The sequence below is a fragment of the Copidosoma floridanum genome, unplaced genomic scaffold, assembly GCF_036245765.1.
Source record: "Copidosoma floridanum isolate Cflo_tuat_1 unplaced genomic scaffold, Cflo_Japanese_pri ptg000006l, whole genome shotgun sequence".
In the NCBI taxonomy this organism is placed as follows: Eukaryota; Metazoa; Arthropoda; class Insecta; order Hymenoptera; family Encyrtidae; genus Copidosoma; species Copidosoma floridanum.
In genome coordinates this window covers 3675560-3695724 of record NW_028321883.1, presented here as the reverse complement: position 1 = coordinate 3695724, position 20165 = coordinate 3675560, and the positions used below count along the sequence as shown (strand labels likewise).

Here is a 20165-nt window from a genome sequence, read left to right as displayed (position 1 = left end):
TAATATTCTTAGCCGATTGTTACCACCACCAATTAACCGGGGTTATACTCAAAGAAAAAGAAGTCGTACACCTTAAATTTATTTGTAATTCACGTCTAACCAACTTTCAGCAAATAATGCTAAAACTTATTGATCAGTAATTTGTCATTTACTGCTAACTAATTTTTACACTAATAATTTTTAATGATCTTATGTCTTTCAAAACATTGTTTGATACATTTAAAATATTCAAACAGTACATTAAAATTTAAAAAATTTAATTGCCTACCGTCTACAACCAAACATACCAAATACAAAAAAAATTTTAATAAAAATTGTAAAATGTAATGACTAGTGAATCAACAATATTAAACTTATTAACACTTGAATCAATGTACTCAATAACAAAAATAAAGATTATTTGAGATAACAAAAACTCCTCTTTTGATATTGAAAGACTCTACAAAAGCGTGCGTGCGTGGGAACGGCCATGTTCTGTCTATCTAACTGTACCACTATACAAAGTACATATACATATTATTTTGCTCTCATAGTGCTTTTGCCGCACAATAGATGTCACAAGTTACATAACTGATATAGATTCAGCGTTAAGTGAAGAGAATTTCTGCAGTAAAATTGATGGTCCATGACTCAAAAGTTACCGTCACCAACATAGCTATAGTATCTTTAGCTAGAGAGTTGCTAAGACGCTTTTGTTCACCAAATAATTAAACAATAATGAACTCGTAGGTACATTTTTTTCAATATCTTTGCATTTTTCAAAAAGTTTTGTCCATTTAAGCGACACAAAAAGGTTATTCTCCACAAGAGCCTATGTTAATCACATGATTTTCGTTTGTATAATTCTTTTTAAAATGACCTAAAACAAATATTTAAAAAATCCATATAAGTTCTACGTATTCTAGACTACCAAGAAAAATCTACATTATTGTGATCTCTGCATTTTATTATTACTCCCGAACCTCCTTAACCTCCTTGATTAAAATTACGAAATTGTAAAAAATATAATACATAGTGTAAAACATTCAACTTATTTATTTTTTATTTTTATTTTTTTTTATGTTTTACTGGTGTAGGAACTGGGTTGGATATAATAGGCTGTCGTTCTCAGGCCTGTTTTACACGTGCGGTTTTTCTATTTCACAGCACCATCCTTCTACTGAAGAAAGCTATTTCAGTATTCTGACTATTGAAAGAAAATGATTAATCTTACAATCCAATATTTTTAGATACATCACCTTCCTGTAATGATGTGAAACTGAAAATATCTTGTAAAAAAAAAGGAGTTGGATACTTTTCTAAGATGTGTAGTTGCTGTGAAGGTGTTGGTAGTGATAAATGATGAGCTGCAATCGGGGTAATATTTTTTGTAAAGGTAAGTATAATATACTTGATGTTGATTAGTTTATAATTAACAAAAATGTACAAACACCAGCCTCTAATATTTTTTTCTGATGATAAATCAGGAAAGACTTACGATGGTGGAGAAGTTAAAGATGTGCAATTTGTAGAGGATCTTGAAAAGCAACTTAAGGAAGAACTGATAAGGAAAAATCTGCAGAATAATATAACGAAACAAGATATGAGAAAATTTTAAATAAAAAAAAATATTTTACCATACCCGTTTGATCTAATTTACACCACTCATCCAAGATAATCAATTTTTCTAAAAATTTCTTATAATTTTTCAATGGTGTGATAGCTGGATCATTATATTTCGTCATATCTTGATTAGCCCTTTTCTTTATCTCGTATACACCGGCAGAACTCATTCAAAAAGTTTTGTATAGTGGACATTCTGGTTACGTTCATAATAAAAGCAGCAAAAATAGTGGTGTTAGAAGCCAATAATAAATAATTCCTATCCAACATTTTCTGAAATATATGCAGCAAAATGGTGAAAGTATAACCCGCCAATTCACAAAATCTGCTGCTGTCAAATACCTCATTATCGCTAGCAACAGAAAAAGAGCGCCAAGTTATCATCGAGTGCGGTGAGTAGCATCATCTTTAAGAGCTGAGAGAGCACTACACTATTATCGCAGACAACAGATACAGCACCAAGTCATCATCGACAGCAGATAGCAGCGTCATCATCAAGAGTAAAAAGCAGCATAATTATCAAAAGGAGAGAGCAACGTCATCAACGAGAGCAGAGACAGCACTATGTTGTCATTGAACGTAGAAAGCAGCATCATCGTCGATAGCAGAGAGAGCACTACGTTGTCATCGAAACAGAAAGCACCACATAATCACGAGAGCAGAGAAAAGCATCATTATTGTGAGCAGAAAAAGCACTACGTCTCCATCGAGAGCAGAGAGCACCACGTCATCATCGCCAACCCCAGAGACAGAATCACGTCATCACCGAAAGCAGAAAGCAACGTCATTGGCTGCAGCAGAGAGGGCACAACTTCGTCACCAAATCATTATGAGCTGATATAAAGAGAGAAAAAAAAAAACGTGTGTATTACGAGCAGTTAAAATCAAGAGCAGCACAGAGAACACCCCAAAGCGGCAGCGATGGCAGCAGCTCCAGTACAACAACAATGCGCACACTTAACAGTAACATGAAAACAAAACGTAAGAGTGACGTCGATGTTGCATCGACGGCATCAGCTGCAGTACAACGAAAATGCGCATCAACAATAAGCACTTAATAGCAGATCGAAAACAATACGTAAAAGTGACGTCGATGGCACATGCAGCAGTACCAAACTCACTTACTTAATGGCAGCACGAAGACATTGGACAAGAGCGAATAGTTTAACAACTTAGTGTAGCTAGCTCAGCAGTAGAACTGCTGTACAACAACAGCGCCTTGCTGCTACTGTGCAATAATGTGCGCTGAAAAGGGTGGAGATATTAAAGTACCCCGGTAAAAGGTCCACCACCGCGCAGTAACGTGTGCAGTAAAAAGAGAGCCGCATTGCAGCCGCCAGGCCGAAAATTCCGATGAGGATTCTAATCCAGTAGAGAGGATAATCCAGTGAGGCTTCTAATTTACGTTAGTGTATTAGACTTATTAATAACTGGGATTTTTATACTGTCCAAATTTTTATTTCCTATGAAACCTGTCTACTTTCAGGTAGGATCTGATCTGAGATCTTAGGTTACTATTTCACACTAAAAACTCACCTGAGATCTCTGCTGAGATTTCCAAAAAAGTATTCTTACTACAAAACAAAATAAAATTAAACCTTAATTTTACAGTACTAGAAGCTGCCCCTTTGAGACAACCACTTGTATGGTACATCGAAAAACACACCTTTGAAAACGTACAATGTCAGTTTTAAAACGAGGCATTTCTTCAATTCCCAGGAGAGATCACATGTGCTTTCTCAAATGAGATATAACTCAAAATATCATCTGAGAATTGAATAATTTGTTTCATTTTTATAAATTGACACAAAACACTTTTCCAAATGTGTTTTTAGATGCACCACCCAAACGATATCTAATCAACTGGACAGCTTTGAATACTGTAAAATTAATTAATCTTATTTTTTTTTTAGTAAAACTACTTCTTAAGACTTTTTAGGTGAGTTTATGGTATAAGATAGTCCAATGATGCAGATATCTGACTTAATGGTCAATGCCAGGTAAACTTATCCACATTTGAACCATCAGATCAGCCATTAAACCCAAAGCCACTACCAAAATTTCAGTTCACTTGGATCATTATTACTTGTGTTACTCGATAAACTTAATAACGTACACTTTATACATACACTCATACACATCACATTTACATAGTGTCCAACTCGAATGACCTTCATACTAGATTTAAAATTTTTTTTCAAAATGTTAAATAGCATATGCTAATACTCACTTTGATCTCCGCGCACTTCTGCAATAGCTTTGATGTAGGTGGTTTAGAGGTACAAGCCCTGTCTCCTAAGTAGCTCACTGAATCACATATCAGCCGCCGATGCCATTTGCGCACAACTTCTCGTAAAGCCCCGCATTTTCCGATATCGGACGAATAGTCTGCCGTGGTTTAGGTTCTTCTTGGTGTTCTTGTTGTTATTAGTGCTGTTGATACTGCTCATGCTGCTACTATTTCCAATACATTGGTTTGCTATTAAACATTACTAATTAATAACTGGGAGAAAGCAGTTCAACAATTTCGAACTTTTAATAATATCTTTTAGTAGGATATTTCACAAGTAAAATAATATTATTAAAAGTTCGAAATTGTTGAACTGCTTTCTCCCAGTTATTAATTAGTAATGTTTAATAGCAAACCAATGAATTGGAATTAGTAGCAGCATGAGCGGTATCAACAGCACTAATAACAACAAGAACACCAAGAAGAACCTAAACCACGGCAGACTATTCGTCCGATATCGGAAAATGTGGGGCTTTACGAGAAGTTGTGCGCAAATGGCATCGGCGGCTGATATGTGATTCAGTGAGCTACTTAGGAGACAGGGCTTGTACCTCTAAACCACCTACATCAAAGCTATTGCAGAAGTGCGTGGAGATCAAAGTTAGTAGTAGCATATTATATGTAATGCTTAGCCAGGCAAAAAAATGGATCAACAGTGTGTATTTTACAAAATTTGCTATTACTGGTGTACAAGATATGTTTAAAAGAAAAAAAAAAATTCTAAATTTTTTTAAAAAGTATTTGTTTATTTATCGGAACTCATTTTGTTCCTCTTCCAAATAATTCCCCTCAGATATAATATACTTATGCCAGCGCTTCTTCCAATCCTCAAAGCACTTCTAAAATGCGCTTTTCGATATGATCATCAGCTCGTTCTTCGATTTTGACTTAATCTCATCAATTGTGAGAAAACGCTTTCCTATCAGTGGTATCTTCAGTTTTGAAAATAACGAAAAATTGTAGGGAGACAAATTTGGTGAATACAGTATTTGAGACATTGATAACGGCGTTGTTATTGACCAAAAAATCACGAACAAGCATTGATTTGTGAGCTAGTACATTATCGCGATGCAGAATTCATGATTTAGAAAACGTTACTTTTTAAAGCTGTAAAGATTTAAAACTAATAAAAAATACGAAATAAAAATTTTTATTTTTCAGTAATTAATTTAATACCAAAGTAACCAAGTCTGATAAGAGAGACTCTCGAGACTTGCGAGAATCATCTTTCCATTTTCTAGAACTACAATAAATGGCAAATACAAATTATTCTACGTACTTAATTAGCTGGAAGATTTCAATAATTATTGTTAAGGTTCTAATAGAATGCTAATCTGTCACATAATGGATTATTTCTTCAATGATTTTTACCCGAATATTCCAATTTTGATGATTTTTCTGCATTAATTTCTTGATACCTCTATAATTGTATGCATTTACAGTATTTACAGTATTCCTTCCGATTCGCCTTTTCCAAGTCTCAGCAATGTTTCAAACTTTTGTAAGTCCTATAACAGCTGTATTTGTTGCTATTGTTGGTAAATCAGTTTGACCTTAAAAGGATAGTTAAAATAAACTTTTTTTTTGTCTGAAATTTACAGCAAATGTGACGGCCTGGGTACCTCAGGGTGTCTCTGGCCTGCTGTTATAGCACCAGATAGGTCGCCAGAAAAACTACAACGTTATTAAGCAATGGAGTAAGTTAAAGTGCTCTTTTCTAATGTCTCCTAGTTTAACGCTGGAAACTTTTAAGTTCGAAACACCTTTTATTTTCGTTAAACTCAGTCGTTTCTTTAAGATATTGATTGATTCGTGCCTTTGACTGTTGAAGACTGTCCTGTTTGCTCAAGTTCGTTTTTCCTTCATAGCTTCACTATTAGGCTTATCATGTGCAGACCTTGGAGAAAATCGGTAATTCCTGGATGAATGCTTAAACTTGAGAGGATAATACAGTGTCGTCTGAGGCCAGGGTTTCCAGTCTCGCAACGAACAAGTCCATTAATAACGTCTGCCGGTAATTGACTGACTTGATTTAATAGTGGCTGGCTTTATATAGTCTATTGGTAGACAAGTTGTTGTCAGAAATAGTTGTAAAAATACATTTGTTGGCAAGGTAGTTTAACTCTAGATGGCCCTAAATAGAACTGATAAGATTGATGGATTAATGGTGATTTAGTGAACGTAAAGACTTAAAGGGCCAGTGGTAATTCTTTCAGTCATTCCTTATTATTATTTTCAATGATGGAGAACCAGCTTCGGATAGCTTAACTCTTACCCGCAGAGGCTCTGTGTATGGACATTGTGCTATAGGGAGATATGTCGCTGGCCGAAAAATTTATTGTCTTTAGGTCTTTCCCCGGATAACCAATCGCTCACCGTTGGTCAGTGAAGTGGAACTGAAGAATACCTCCTCGGTGGGTATGCAGTTAAAACGAACCACTGAGGAAGAGGCTGATAAAATGTCCAGCCGATGTGACTGCCTGAACTCCTCAGGGTTGTTTTCCCTGGCTTGCTGTTATAGCAGAAGGTGTTCTGGTAGCACTAGAACGGCCTTGAAATCCTGAAGTGCTGGTGCAGACTGTACTCTTGCTGGATGTCTCCTAATTACGCGAAAGATGTTGGCGTCGGAAACGCGTATTTTTTCATAACACTTGCCAATCTTGGTGGATTAGTGTAGAATTCGACGTAAGTCGCTTGTCCATTAAAGAGAAGTATCATATGTAGCCTGGATACCTAGCTGCACGACTAACAACCTTTTCTTGATGTACTACCGTTAAACGGCTATAGTAATCCTTAATTTTCTCGGGGATATTACAACCAGACCTTCTTACTTCGATTTCAGGTTACTTTAACTATATTTAGACTCTACCTGGTGGATCCTGCTGAATTAAAGTGAAAAGTTATCGTAATTTTGCAAAACTTGGAGCTTATTTATTGCTATTGCTATTAATTTTTTTAAAGGTAAAAACTTAACAAATACCATCAAAGAAGTGTGAAATCAGTATGCAAAATTTTAGCAAAATCGATTGAGTAGTATTCGGGCTAGTGATTACGGGTTTTGGGATTTTGCTTTATATATAAGATAGATGTGAAAATAAGATGTTTTACAAATACTATATAATATATCAAAATAAAGTTCTAGTTTGATAATTATTATGCTTTATCGCTAAAGTAAATTTTTGCTTGCAAAATTTTTTAATAAGTGGATCAAGTATAGGACCACATGCAGCTTGTTTGTGTAGAATATTGTTTTAACCTGGACGACGTTAAAAATTTGACATCTTTAGTGGATTTCATCACTTTGTAAGCCTAAAACTACATTTCTGGATGTTGTGTGGTATAAAAAAAGAAAACAAAAAGATTTAGCGTTAAATTTTTAACCAAAAAAAAAACAAATTTTTATTATTTCCTATTTGTAAGAATTAGTTGTAAGCGATTAAAAATGTATCGTCCACTTATATTATTATTTTGTGCACAAGTACTAATCGAATGATTAAAAATGAAATATATGTGATGACTAACAGAAAATTATTAAGACCTTTTTTTAATGTAACACAACAATCAGAATAAAACAAAAAATGTATTATTAGATAAAAATAATTAACTGATATTAGTTACTTTAACATGTCAAACTTGCCTAGACTACTACATTTGTTAAAAGGCACTTTTCATGAGGATATAGAAACTTCTTAAGTGGAAAGTGACTTTGTAAATTAGATATCAATATATTTATGAAAATTTCGTTTCATTTAATCATCTTGAAAACAGTACATCTATTAAAAAATAACGTATGTCTTTTGCATTTTTTGACAGTTGTTTTTTTGTAACTACTAAATCATACACAAGCATTCAGTTGTTCTTTTACCTTAACATACTCGCACTATAACTTTCCGAAAGTCTTTTGTGGTGCAATATACCACTTGTAAGTCTATTTTTTGACATAAATTATTTATTTCTATTTATGTAGATATATAATTAATTTTGACACTACTTATTTTCTTACCGTTTTTTGTAGAATTATGACTATAAGACGTTATGTTTTGTTTTATTTTCCTGTGAAGCATACTTTTTGTATGGCACTTGTAGTGTTATACTGTCTTATAATCGTACATTAACAAAATCAAACAAAGGAATTTCGACTTTTGATTGGTACTTATTGTAAACCTCACATTAAATCGATTTAAATTTTCTTTTTTTTTTTTTTTTACAGCCATTTCTGAGAACAGTTCCCAATAGGCTCTGCAATGCTATGCTACTAAGCATATTGTCGTTGGCATAGTGAAAAACTGCCTTAGATTTGATAGTGATATTAATCACTTACACAGCAAAAGGGACCATATTTTAAATGGCGTCCGAACCATCAGACCATGGTTGGAATATGCACGTAAAAAAGTAGACTCTCAAAGGTATGAGCTCAGTGAGAAAAGGCCAAGTCTCAAACTCGTTAGCATGCGTTACCAAGCCTCCTGAGCTTCAAGAATTGCAGCTTTAACCACTGTGATACTGTAGCCGTATAGGGCAAATTGATTCAAATAATGCCCTCATATTTTCTATTTATTTACGATGCAGCAAGGCATTAATGTGTTTGATGTTATAGATAGAATAGACCCTTACTGGGTATAGATGACGTCTGTACGAAGTAGCTGTGGTTTACCATAATTCTCTTCATGCAGTAGTCTGAATTAGTACTATCATGTTAAGAAAAAATAGCTGTACAAATTTACGAAATATATTAACTTTTCACGTTAAAGTTTTCTTTTCTACTATTAGGCCGCAAAAAAATAATTTTTGGTTTGAAAGAAATACTCAACAAGAAAAATTTATCTTGTTCATCGGTCGTAAGTGTAAATAAAAATAAATTAAAAACGTGACTCTGTATAACGCTTTATATTTTTAAGAGAAAGTACCGCCATTATTCTGCGCCAAACGAATAATCACACTAAATTTATACTGAAAAAATATGGACAAATATTTGACGATTGTGTCGAACTAGAAACCCTTTTTTTAAAAAATTGCAATGGTCTTAAGATTAATAATCTACAATGCTATTAGTTTTAATAAACTACTGCATCCAATGCTAGGCACATTTTTTTTAAAGCTGATCATAAAAATTGAATTAATTACCCTGTTTCATAGACCGAGAAAAGGAATTGATTGGAGAGGTGTTAAAAAAAAATGCCAACTGAGATATTTTGACGGATTGAGGTTCGTCTCCGTATGTTTTAATAAAGAACCTAAAATCCAACAGCTAAAATATTGCAGGCTTTTTTTATTTACCGGTAAAAATGCAAAAATGTGGTTTTTTGCAGTTACAATTTGTTCTTCGCTATGTACAAGAAAATATTTCAAGAGGAACCTGTAGGTATTAAAAAAATCTACACAATTAAACCAGTTAAGTTCAAATTGGTTTTTTTTTTTTTTCTTACAAAATGCAATAAGCTGCTAAAAATTAATGTTTCTTATATGACGCTGAAAACAAACAATTTTACACCTAGATGCATTAAATTTTAATACACTGTAGGTCTTAAGGTGCAGTATTAGTAATATTTTTTTGAAATTTTTTTCTTGAAAACTTTGAAAAAAATCTGTTTGTCCATCAAAAAAGCACTTTCATGTGTTTTTAATTATTATCTCGTTAGTAGGTCGTAGGCTGTTGTATTTGGGCTCATTCTCTTTTTTAAGAGTTGTACTTCCAGTCTTTTTTCATAGCTAATCGATTTTTGCATGTAGGGTCTTGCAAATTAAGGTGCAAAAAAGTGCTAAGTTGCAAAATAAAAGAACTCAGTAAATAATATAATAAATAAATACAAACAATCATTTTAAAACTTCTGCCATTTCATTCCAAGAATTTTTCTCTAAATTTAAAAAAAAATATGAATAAATATATATACATTTTTTTTTTATATAAAAATTCCTGATGCTTTATTTTATAACCAAAGAGGCTGAAATATATAAGGATTACAGTTCAACAGTTATATTTTTGAGACCAAAATACTACATGTTGTTTAAATGCCACACATTGTTGCTAAACTAATATTAAAGTCGACATTAATTTTGTAGGCAAAGTAGGAAAAGCTGGCATCAGGTGCGACGAAATCTGAGTTATTTTGTTGGTTTTTTTCAATTTATACGCGTAACCTTAACTTTTTCATTATAATTTTGCTACTGTTTTAATGATTATGGTATTTATTAGATTGTTAACGTTATTAAAGCTCTTCGTACACGTTGTACATTATTGTTAATTAATACAGAAATTAAATTTAATAATCCATAAATACACGTCAATTATTTGAGATTTCTGATCTATACACAAATGTTCGAATTACTTTTAACAGTGCCTATCAAAGTTTATTTATTTAAAATTCTTATGAAGGAAACATATATTCTTTTCTACAAAAATGGAAAAACGAATTAAGAAATAGATGATTTGCGTGTTATAGCGAAATAATTATTGTAATACAAACAAATAGTTGAATAAGAAATTTCAAAAAAGTATATTTTATTGTACAATTTAAAAATATATTTTAATAAATTATAAAATATTATTTTCTTTTTGTAATTTGTTTAACTTTTTAGGAAACACCCCTCCAATCAACTTTTTTCCCGGTTTAGCGTGAGTTAACTATTTCACGCTCGGCCTGAAACAAAATGTAGTCTACAAAAGCTTGCTGTAATCACCATGCCTGTTAGAGGCTGCCCCCTTTGCTCAAGTTTATTTTTACTTCATAGCGTTACTCTTTGGTTCGCCCAGTATAGATCTAAAAGAGAATCCGATATTTCTAGTTAAATGCTTAGAGTTGATAGAGTAGTGCAGGGTTGTCGGTAGTCGCAGTATTCAGCCTTGCAACGAACAACTCCGCTTGTAAGGGGTCGTACCCAAATGCCGTGGATGATTTTTTCAATTTTTCGAGCCCCCCCTCCATGTGAACTTTGTGAAAATCAGAATTAACCCCTGCCCCTACCTAATAGTACGTTAACTTACTTTTTTTCTACATTTTCGAAAAATAATTTTACATAATACATCTATTAATTAATTACTGTTAGATATTAAAATATTATAATAATCTCAATTTTAATACTCAAATTAAGATGTTCACGTTTAAAGTGCACAAAATTCAGGGTTAGGATCATGGGATATTGATGTATTCGAGATATATAAATTTTTATGCGCATTTAAAATTTTCCACTGAGTAAGTATCCTACCTTAGCAATACAACTTATTTTCTGTCTTTGTTTAATGGCTGCGGGAATGCACATACATATATACGACTTTGATTTGCCACATATATTTCATCATTTGTATTATTGATTAGTTATGGGATGATTTTACTATGAGAGGCTTCGTTGGTTCTTTAGTATTATCTGCACATCTGCATGCCACAGTCAAAAGGCATTATACCACTAGTTGTCTACTTATATGATATCGTAGTGATTAATTTATATAAAAAAACACCACAGAGTTACACGGGAGGAAGTGACGGAGCGGAGTCTCGAACTCAAGCCCTCCAGGTGGAAAGCAAGCGCTCTACCATCTTAGCCACTGAGAACTCTTGACGCTGCATGCTGTCTACTTTAAAATTAGGAAATACCTGTAGCCGATATAACGCTGTTGACAGCTGTGCATAATTTTGAGAACACGGCTATCCACTATGAGTAACCGCCTGTGCTGCCGCCCTAGTTGCCACCTGCAGAAATAATTTAATGTATGGAAGCAAAGCCAAGTCACATTATTTTTTATTGAGCATACGATTTCCTTTATAATAATATTAATTAAATCGCTCTTACATACATATACAATCATTAATTTCCTTAAAACAATTTTTCTCCTGTTCTGCAATACGACTTGGCTTTATTTACGTATATTAAATCATTTCCTTAGGTGGCCACAAAGGCGACAGTTTGGGCAGTTACACATAGTGGATACCAATTACGCAAGAAAAATTCGGCTTGCTGCCAACTTTATAGTAAAAATATTTTCAGACTGAAACTGTAACTGAAGAAATTTTAATCTTAATGTGAGCATTTTGCGATACGCATGCGTCGTTTTTGTTGTTATCACGACTTTCTGACCTATATTTGTTAGTAAAGCTGTGGAGTAGGATTAAGGAGACTAAATTAAACCAAAATACATCAGGCATGCCGGAAAAAATATTTAGTTTTAGATATTTGAAAATTCGTGTATGCAAGTTTGAAGTAGATAGTAGCGCTGTCGCCGAAGATTGGTCTGTTTTCTTAAACTTACCTCGTCGCGCTCATGCGTGACTTAATGTATAATTTTACACTTCGCATCACTGATCTTTACATTGTTATAAGGTCGGTAGTTTGTATTTAGAGATTTTTTTCAAATTAAACTCTTTTTTTTACACAGATGTTCTTACAACAGGAGTTTATCGAGTCCTGTGATAACGTGATCAAGTTTTGATTGTTACTTTTCGTAGAAAAAAGAGTACCTTAAATGAAAATCATATTTTCGTTTACAACTTACACAACGTGAAAGTCAAAATCGGAACCCGATCGCATTATCAAAGGACTCGATCGAACCCCAGAGGTCTGATGATTACCACCGACAACCTGAAGACCATTCGAGATTAACCGTCACGTTATAGTATTATTTATGTATATCCATACAGCTTTTTTCGACTGTTGGTAAACAATACATGCTACACATCTATTCTCGTGATGGTCGAATTCGATCGGTATTCAGATTATTAACGGTCTGAATCAGACCCCAGGTTCTGAAAAGATTGCACTTTTTACATTCAAACAGTATCGCCATTGGCAAAATATTATGATTACCTAAGCGCCATCTTCTGTATTTCTTTTACATTCAGTAGAAAGTAAGTTAATGTTTCGTCAGAAGATAGCGTGCGTGTCAATTGTTACACAAATTGTTTGTCATTTTTTTTTTTTTTTATTTATCAACATTTTTCGTCAAACGTAGAAAAATAAGCTTTTACCAAGTTTTTATTTTTTATTTTTGTTTTTTGAAACACGTAAAGCATACTACCAAAAATAATTATTTCTTACTTTTTTAAAATCTTAAGTAAATATAGCCCGGTCGCCAAAGCTTTATTTGCAAAAACATCTTGTAGTTAGCAGGATTATTGATTTTCATGTCATTGATCTGCACATTAAGTTTTTCATTACCTGCATTAAATTCCAGTATTTTATGTAATCTAATTTTTATTGTTCGCTGTATAAAGTAACATTATACTTAAAAATATCCATTCGCAGCTTGCTGTTTGAACATCATATCAAGTATTTAAGTCACATATTAAACTTAAATAATAAAAGTATTTATTATGAACGTCATAAAGACGCTCAATGTTTATTGTAAAAACGATTTTAGTTAAGTAATAATAGATAAGTTTTTATGTAATAACCAAATTTTCAAACCAAAAAAATTTATTTTTTTGACCATAAGTTATAAACATTTCAAGTTAGTCACATTCATAGAACGATTTAAAAAATGTATAACTTTTTTGATCATGTTTTTACTTTTTACCGTGAGTCACAAAATACTTTTTTTCTTTTTAATAAGAAAGACTACAACAAGCAAACTTTCGTCTTGTAAGAATATGCAAGTTTTTGTTAATTGTTTTAACAATGAAAGTTTGAACAAACGACACTACTTACAAGTAAAAATAATTTATAAGATTGGATTTTATAATTTAAAAAAATCAAGGAAATCCGTGTTCTGTAGAAAGAAATACTTTGTACTCAATTTCACTTAATTGTAAGTTGACACTTTTCGACCATTTTTAAAAGTACTAATGCTAAGATAAAATCTAGAAATGTATTTAAAAAATTTTCTAAAAGTCGAAAATTTATTAATTAGAAACCAGTTAATTTTCTCTTATAATAGTGTTTATGTCTCTAAATATTTCAGGTGGAACAGCCCTATTAAAATGCGCTCCAGCCTTGAAGATTCTAAAACCAGGAAATGATGACCAAAAAACAGGTATCGATATTGTGACGAACGCACTCAAGATGCCATGCTTACAGATTGCCAAAAATGCTGGAGTTGATGGTAGTATTGTTGTAGCAAAAGTATCCGAGACTGGACTAGGTTACGACGCCATGAATGACGAATTCGTAAATATGATTGAAAAAGGCATAATTGATCCTACTAAAGTAGTGCGTACTGCTCTGACTGATGCTGCAGGTGTTGCTTCACTATTAACGACTGCTGAAGCAGTTGTCACTGAATTTCCAAAAGAAGATTCACCCATCCCTGGGGCTGGAATGGGTGGAATGGGTGGAATGGGTGGGATGGGTGGAATGGGTGGCATGATGTGAACAAAAATGTGAAAAGTGTGTAAAGACTCATTTGACATAAGCATGGATTATATCTAATTCTAAGTTATATTTCCAGCTAACAGTATACTAGTACCATTTCTAATAGTACGTACATTCTTAATGTTGCATTTTATTATTGTAAATGATTCGCTATGTTGTAAAATAAAATGTTGTATTATTAAAGTTTTTTCTAGTTTGAATAGTTGTACAGATTATATGTAATCATTACTTAGGAGTAATTTTGTACTTTTTTGTATTAATTATGCTGGCCTTCATCTACTATTTGATATACAAATAACGTAATACAAAAGTTATTAAAAGACTCACTGTATTTGTAATTAGACGAATAAAAACTAAAACTTTTTTTCACTGAAGTTTCATAAAAATTTTGTTGAAACCCGACATTCGTAAGTACTAGATGATTTGCACCGTTAATTTTTAATGTTTGAATAAACAATAAAATATTCATTGTGATAAAAATTTTTGTAACGTAATCACATAATTCCTAACTTTGGTTTACTTCATTTTTTATAATAATAGTATGTTCATGTATTTATAGACTTTAGCATTATTCTTTAAGGGCCAAGTAGGTCTCGCTGAAGATCGAGGTCCCCTAAAACACCAAGATTTTCTAGACAGATTTTGATCTCCTGAATGCAAATCTGCAAGACATTTAAAACGCTATAAAAAATTAACAAATACTGCTTAAATGATGAAAACTGATACGCTGTACTAGTTTTTAAAAAAAATTTTAAAAAATTTTATTAGAAAAAAGTTATTGCATACTTAGTGACAAAATCTAGCTTTTGATAAAATCGTGCTCCTCATTTTTATCATAACTTGGCCCTAATTTCTTATTTTTAATAGAAAAACCTCTCATTTTAAAAAGTAGGATTAAATCTAAAATTAAGAGTCCTTAGAGACAATAATAACTTTCATTTTGTTTTTGAATGTGCTTGAATACAAAAATTTTGGCGAATAGACGACCACTAATTTGTCCATAAGCTGACACATTTTCCGCATACGAGGTAAAAAATACAAAAACAATTTTAAATTAAAGAATTTTTTCACAAAATACGTTAGTTTTTGCAGAATTGAAAAACACGTATTAGAAACAAAGTTGTTGTAAAATTAGTCAAGTTATGTAGCGCGTGGCTTCAGATGCGTGCCGCGCCTTAAATAACATGCTTGCAATCGCTATCCTTACTTCGCCTTTAATTATTTTTTTAATCATCAGATCTTGAATATACAAATCAGATTTTGCATTCAAATTATTTTTTGTATAATTCGAAACCAAACATTTCATTTAAAATAAAATCCTTAGTTTATTTGCATGCCTTAAACGATTTGTACGATGACAAATGATAGAAAAACTAGTAGATAGTTTATTTACAACTAATTAATTGTAAGTTATGTGATACTAATGCTTGTCGGTAAATTAGAAATTCATACGACCAATGGTATACAAGCTAATGTTAATACATCTAAATCATTGTATCAAGAGGTGCCAATGCATAGATGTTCATTGCTTCTAGACATTTTTTTGCTTTTATGAAAAATAACCAATTTTGATTTTTCTTCAGAGATTATCAATCCTCTACTTGCCAAAAAAGTAATTGGGTTTGGAGAGTCTTTTTGAACAAAGTTCAGAGCCTCAATGACATCTTTAGAAGAGCTGTACAGAGTGAGATCGTCAGCAAATTGGAGAGCTTTCGTGTTGTCTAATAATAGAGAGTCCAATTGAGATGTGTATAAGGCATACAAAATTGGACTCATAGTTAATCTCTGAGGTAAGCCTTTATTAGTTGTTAGAATTTCACATTTTTCGGAGTTAGTAGGTATGAGTTGCCTCTCATATATTAGATTTTTGACAGACAGTACAAATTTATTTGGTAAATCTAAATCAACTAAGTCTTTCAATAAGATATCAAGGATCACTTTGTCAAATGCTCCCTTGACATCGAGAAATAGAGCAGTAAGATATCTATTTTCATAGAAGTTCTTTTGGATTTCGGTGGTTAAAAAGGATAGGTTATCTGTACAAGATTTCCTTTTATGAAAACCATACTGTGATAAAGGAAAGATATCGTTTGATTCCAGCCACCAGAAAAATCGGTTACTTATCATTTTTTCGAAGGTCTTCAGGAGGCATAAAGCCATAGAAATCGGCCTAACCTTGGAGCCATTTCCTTTGGGTATGAACATTACTAAGTACGTTGACCAATCAGGAGGGAATAAGCCTTAGTTGTATAGATCGTTATAAAGGTCTAAAAGAACTCTTTTGAAAAACTCAGACAAGGCCTGTATAATTTTGTATGAGATCTTATCGTATCCTGGGGCTGAGTTCATTTTCATGGCATTACAAACAACTTCAAATTCCTTGTCAGAGAATAATAGATTCAAGGTATGACATTCATCCACTTGGGTCAATGCTAGATTTTCAGAATCAAACGAGGGATCAGTAAGTACCTTACTATCAGTCAATTTTACAAGTGCTTGTTCTAGCGCATCTAAAGTTTTTTTGTTCCCTAAGTGAGAAGTTGGTCGGTACAGACCATATTTGAAAGCTTTGACTTTCTTTCACACCTCTGACATATTGGCATTTGGTCCAAGAGATTCGCAATAAGCCTTGAATGAGTCCTTTTTGGCCTTTTTGAGTGTGTATCTTGTTTCAGCTAAAGTTTTCTTAAAACTTATAAAAAATTTTAGATCACATCTATGGGTGATGGATTTTGAGGCTTCCTTCCCGAATCTAACGGCTTTCTCACAATCTTTATTCCACCAAATATAGTTTTGTTTTTTGCGATTCCTCTTTTTTTTTTTTTTGTATTTGTTCGGAGTAGTGAAAGTTCTGTTGTTGTTGTCAAGACGAATAGATTCTTTGTAGGTGTAATTAAGAGAACTCAGAACTGAATCATTCAAGAAATTTAAAAAGATTTTGTATCTTTCAAGAACATGAACATTGGTATGTTTAGAAGAAATGAATAACTCTTTATTAGAATCGAGTTTCAAGTTAAATTTTTCCCAATCTATTTTATTTAAGTGATATCTATAATCTATTTTGGGCATGCACTCAAGGTCGCAATTAACTGCTACATTTAGGGGAAGTGGTCACTCCCCCATAAGTCGTCTAGGACCGTCCATCTAGAGTTTAGCGCCAAATTAGGAGAAATTAGAGTTAAGTCTGTGGCTGAAAATTCGCATGTATTTTGACTGATTGTGCAATAAGTTGGGGAGCCATCATTAAGCAAAAAGAAAGTTTCGGGGTCTAGGTTGTCAGCAATTATCTTACCATTAGCACAGGTTCTTTCACTACCCCATAAATTGTGGTGAGCGTTGAAGTCCCCCAAGATCAAATAAGAGTCTTACTGCTCGGCTGTATTACAAAGAATATGCCAGTCCTGTATAGTAAAATTGTTGTTACGAATTTTATCGTTATTTTGACTATCTTTTTTATTGTGTCATCTATAGCAAGCCAAGACAAAGATTTCTTTATTACTGCTTTTTATTGAAACTGAGCCATATTCAAGGCTGTTAAACATTAGATTGAGATTTGGGATATCATAGATTATACCTTTTTTAATAAAGATAACTATGCCACCTTTTTCTCCTTCTAACCTGTCAAATCTAACAGATTCAAAACTTTTAAGAGAAAAGTTCTCCTTGGGGTTGAGCCAAGATTCAATCGCAATTATTATATCGTAATTGTAAGAAATTTTTTGTAAGTCTAACTTGTTTTTGATGCCTCTAGCATTAGTTTGTAAAATACTAAAAGAGTTGCTGCCATTAGGCCTTTTTTTTTTTTTTTTTTTTTCCTAATTATACAAGAAATAAGATGAAACTTTAATTATGTATAATGTTTTGATGTTCTTGAAATGCTAGAAATACTATTAAATTAGAGTATACGTAAGTATAAATAAATGAACAAGTAATTAAAATAAAGAGGAAATAATTTAAACTAAAATTTAAAGCCTACTTAGGTTTAGAGTTTTGGCCATACGAACCTTTGGCATAGGTTGTAAAATTAACATTTTGTTTATTTAGGACTTGATATTTTTTTTCTAAAGTTGTAATGTAACGCGGATTGTTAAGAGATTCAGTGCTTACATTAATTTTTTTATTATTCTTCATCTTATTACTATACTGTTGCATTGGAAGGTCCTTCTGGTGTAAAAGTTTGTTCAAGTTCATGAAAACGGGTTTCGACGCAGGTTAATTAGAATTTAGTAAGTTTGCTGTTTGAAGAGGTACCTTCTGCTTTTGTTCTTCGTCTAATTTGTGACTAGTTCTTCCAATTTTTTGGACTAGTGAAGAGATAGCAGGTTTATGAGAGACATTATCTTTATCATTTATGACAATTTTGGGAGATGTCAAAATTTCTTTGAAAGACTTTGGATAAGCTGCTTTATCTTTCTGTTCCTCAAGATGTGGAAAATTTTCTTTGGTCCTAATAAGCAGATTCTGTCCAAAAATCAGTTTTTTAGCTTGAACAAACGTAATGTTCTCATAAGCCATTTTTTTTATGTATTTCAACGTATTTCTGGAATACTTCGCAGGCCTGGCTTACACTTTTATGAGCCTTCTTACAATTAACGCATGATTAAGTCTCTATTTCAAAGGCACCTTCATGGTATAAAGTACCACAGTTCACTCAGACTTTTTTGCCATTACAAGTTTTAATTGTGTGGCCAAAGCGGTAACACTTAAAGCATTGCATAGGCTTAGAAACGTAGGGATACACCTGACACTAAACATGTAAAATTGAAATTTCTCTCGGGAGATCTTGTCCAGTAAAGGTGATAAGCAAAGAACCGCTAGGGATCCAGTTATCTTCATTGTCTGTTGCTTTCTTGTTTCTTTTATTCATGCGTACAATTTCTCCTATTGGCACTGGGGATTTGCACGAACCCATTATATCACACAGTGTTATATCCACTGGAATATCTTTGACTATACCTTTTTTATACTTGAGGAATCCTGGAATGAAAGCTTCAAGATTAAATTTTTCTATCTGCTTGGTTAACAGCAAAGTGTTGGCCTCTTTTCTTCCTTCCTCGTTGTTTGAAAACACGACCTTAACTTTGTGTCTGCCTTGCTCACATATTTCTATTATACATTTGTACTCGGGATATAGGTATGCTCCAACAGAGAATGGACTCAATTTGTTGTTGTTTCGCTCCAATTTTCTGATCATAATTTTATACGGGCCATGACACCCATATGCAAAGTGATCTGGTTCTTTCATGGCCTCTTGCTCCTTTTGTGTACTTCGGTCTTTTATCTTACCTTCAAGCACATGCGACTAATTTTTATTGTCAGTCTCTTTTCTATTGGAAGCCCCACAGTTATGTAAGGTATTTTTGCCCGGCATATTTGTTATTCTCACTTGAGTCCGCTGAGGGACACAATCCTTCACTTCCTCATCTGCCATTCAAGGTACACCACCCGTACAACGGGGGTGAAACACAACACGCTATCACAATTGAGGTTATGTATATTTCTCCATTGCAATGAGCTCCATCGTAGAGGCCCGCAAATCTCTCGTAGGAGAAAACATGAAGACAAAGGCACTCCTAATCAAGCTGACGATTTTCAACGCACAAAATCAATTTTATTTATTTATATTTAGTCTGGATTAGTCTAATTTTCAGAGCTTTTTTTCTGGCTCCTACTCTAAGTTGTCAGAGGATATAGAGTGTTTGTATTGAAAGTGCCGCCATCTATGCATATGCACCTCTTGATACAATGATTTAGATGTATCAACATTCGCTTGTATACCATAGGTCGTATAAATTTCTAATTTACCGACAAGCATTAGAATCACATAACTAATTTATCGGGCTTTGGTAAAACGATAGCTCTGAAAATTAAGAATAAGAGACTTATCTAAACTTACGGTGCGAGTAAATGTACAGCTCCTCGGTAGCTTAAGTGGTAGAGCAACTGTCTAGTAAACAGGAGGTTGTGTGTTCGA

At 33.0% G+C, this 20165-nt stretch overlaps 1 protein-coding gene across 2 annotated transcripts in view; it reads left to right on the top strand.

Moving 5' to 3' along the window:
* The window catches only part of LOC106637925 (Heat shock protein 60A), a 108774-nt gene extending 94209 nt beyond the window's left edge, over window positions 1-14565 (top strand). For both annotated transcript variants that reach the window (XM_089598391.1, XM_014350903.2), the window contains exon 5: window positions 13782-14565. In XM_089598391.1, coding sequence (XP_089454517.1) covers window positions 13782-14191 — 410 coding nt within the window. In that variant the 3' untranslated portion in view covers window positions 14192-14565. The remainder of the gene's footprint in view (window positions 1-13781) is intronic.
* The last annotated feature ends 5600 nt before the right edge of the window (window positions 14566-20165 follow it).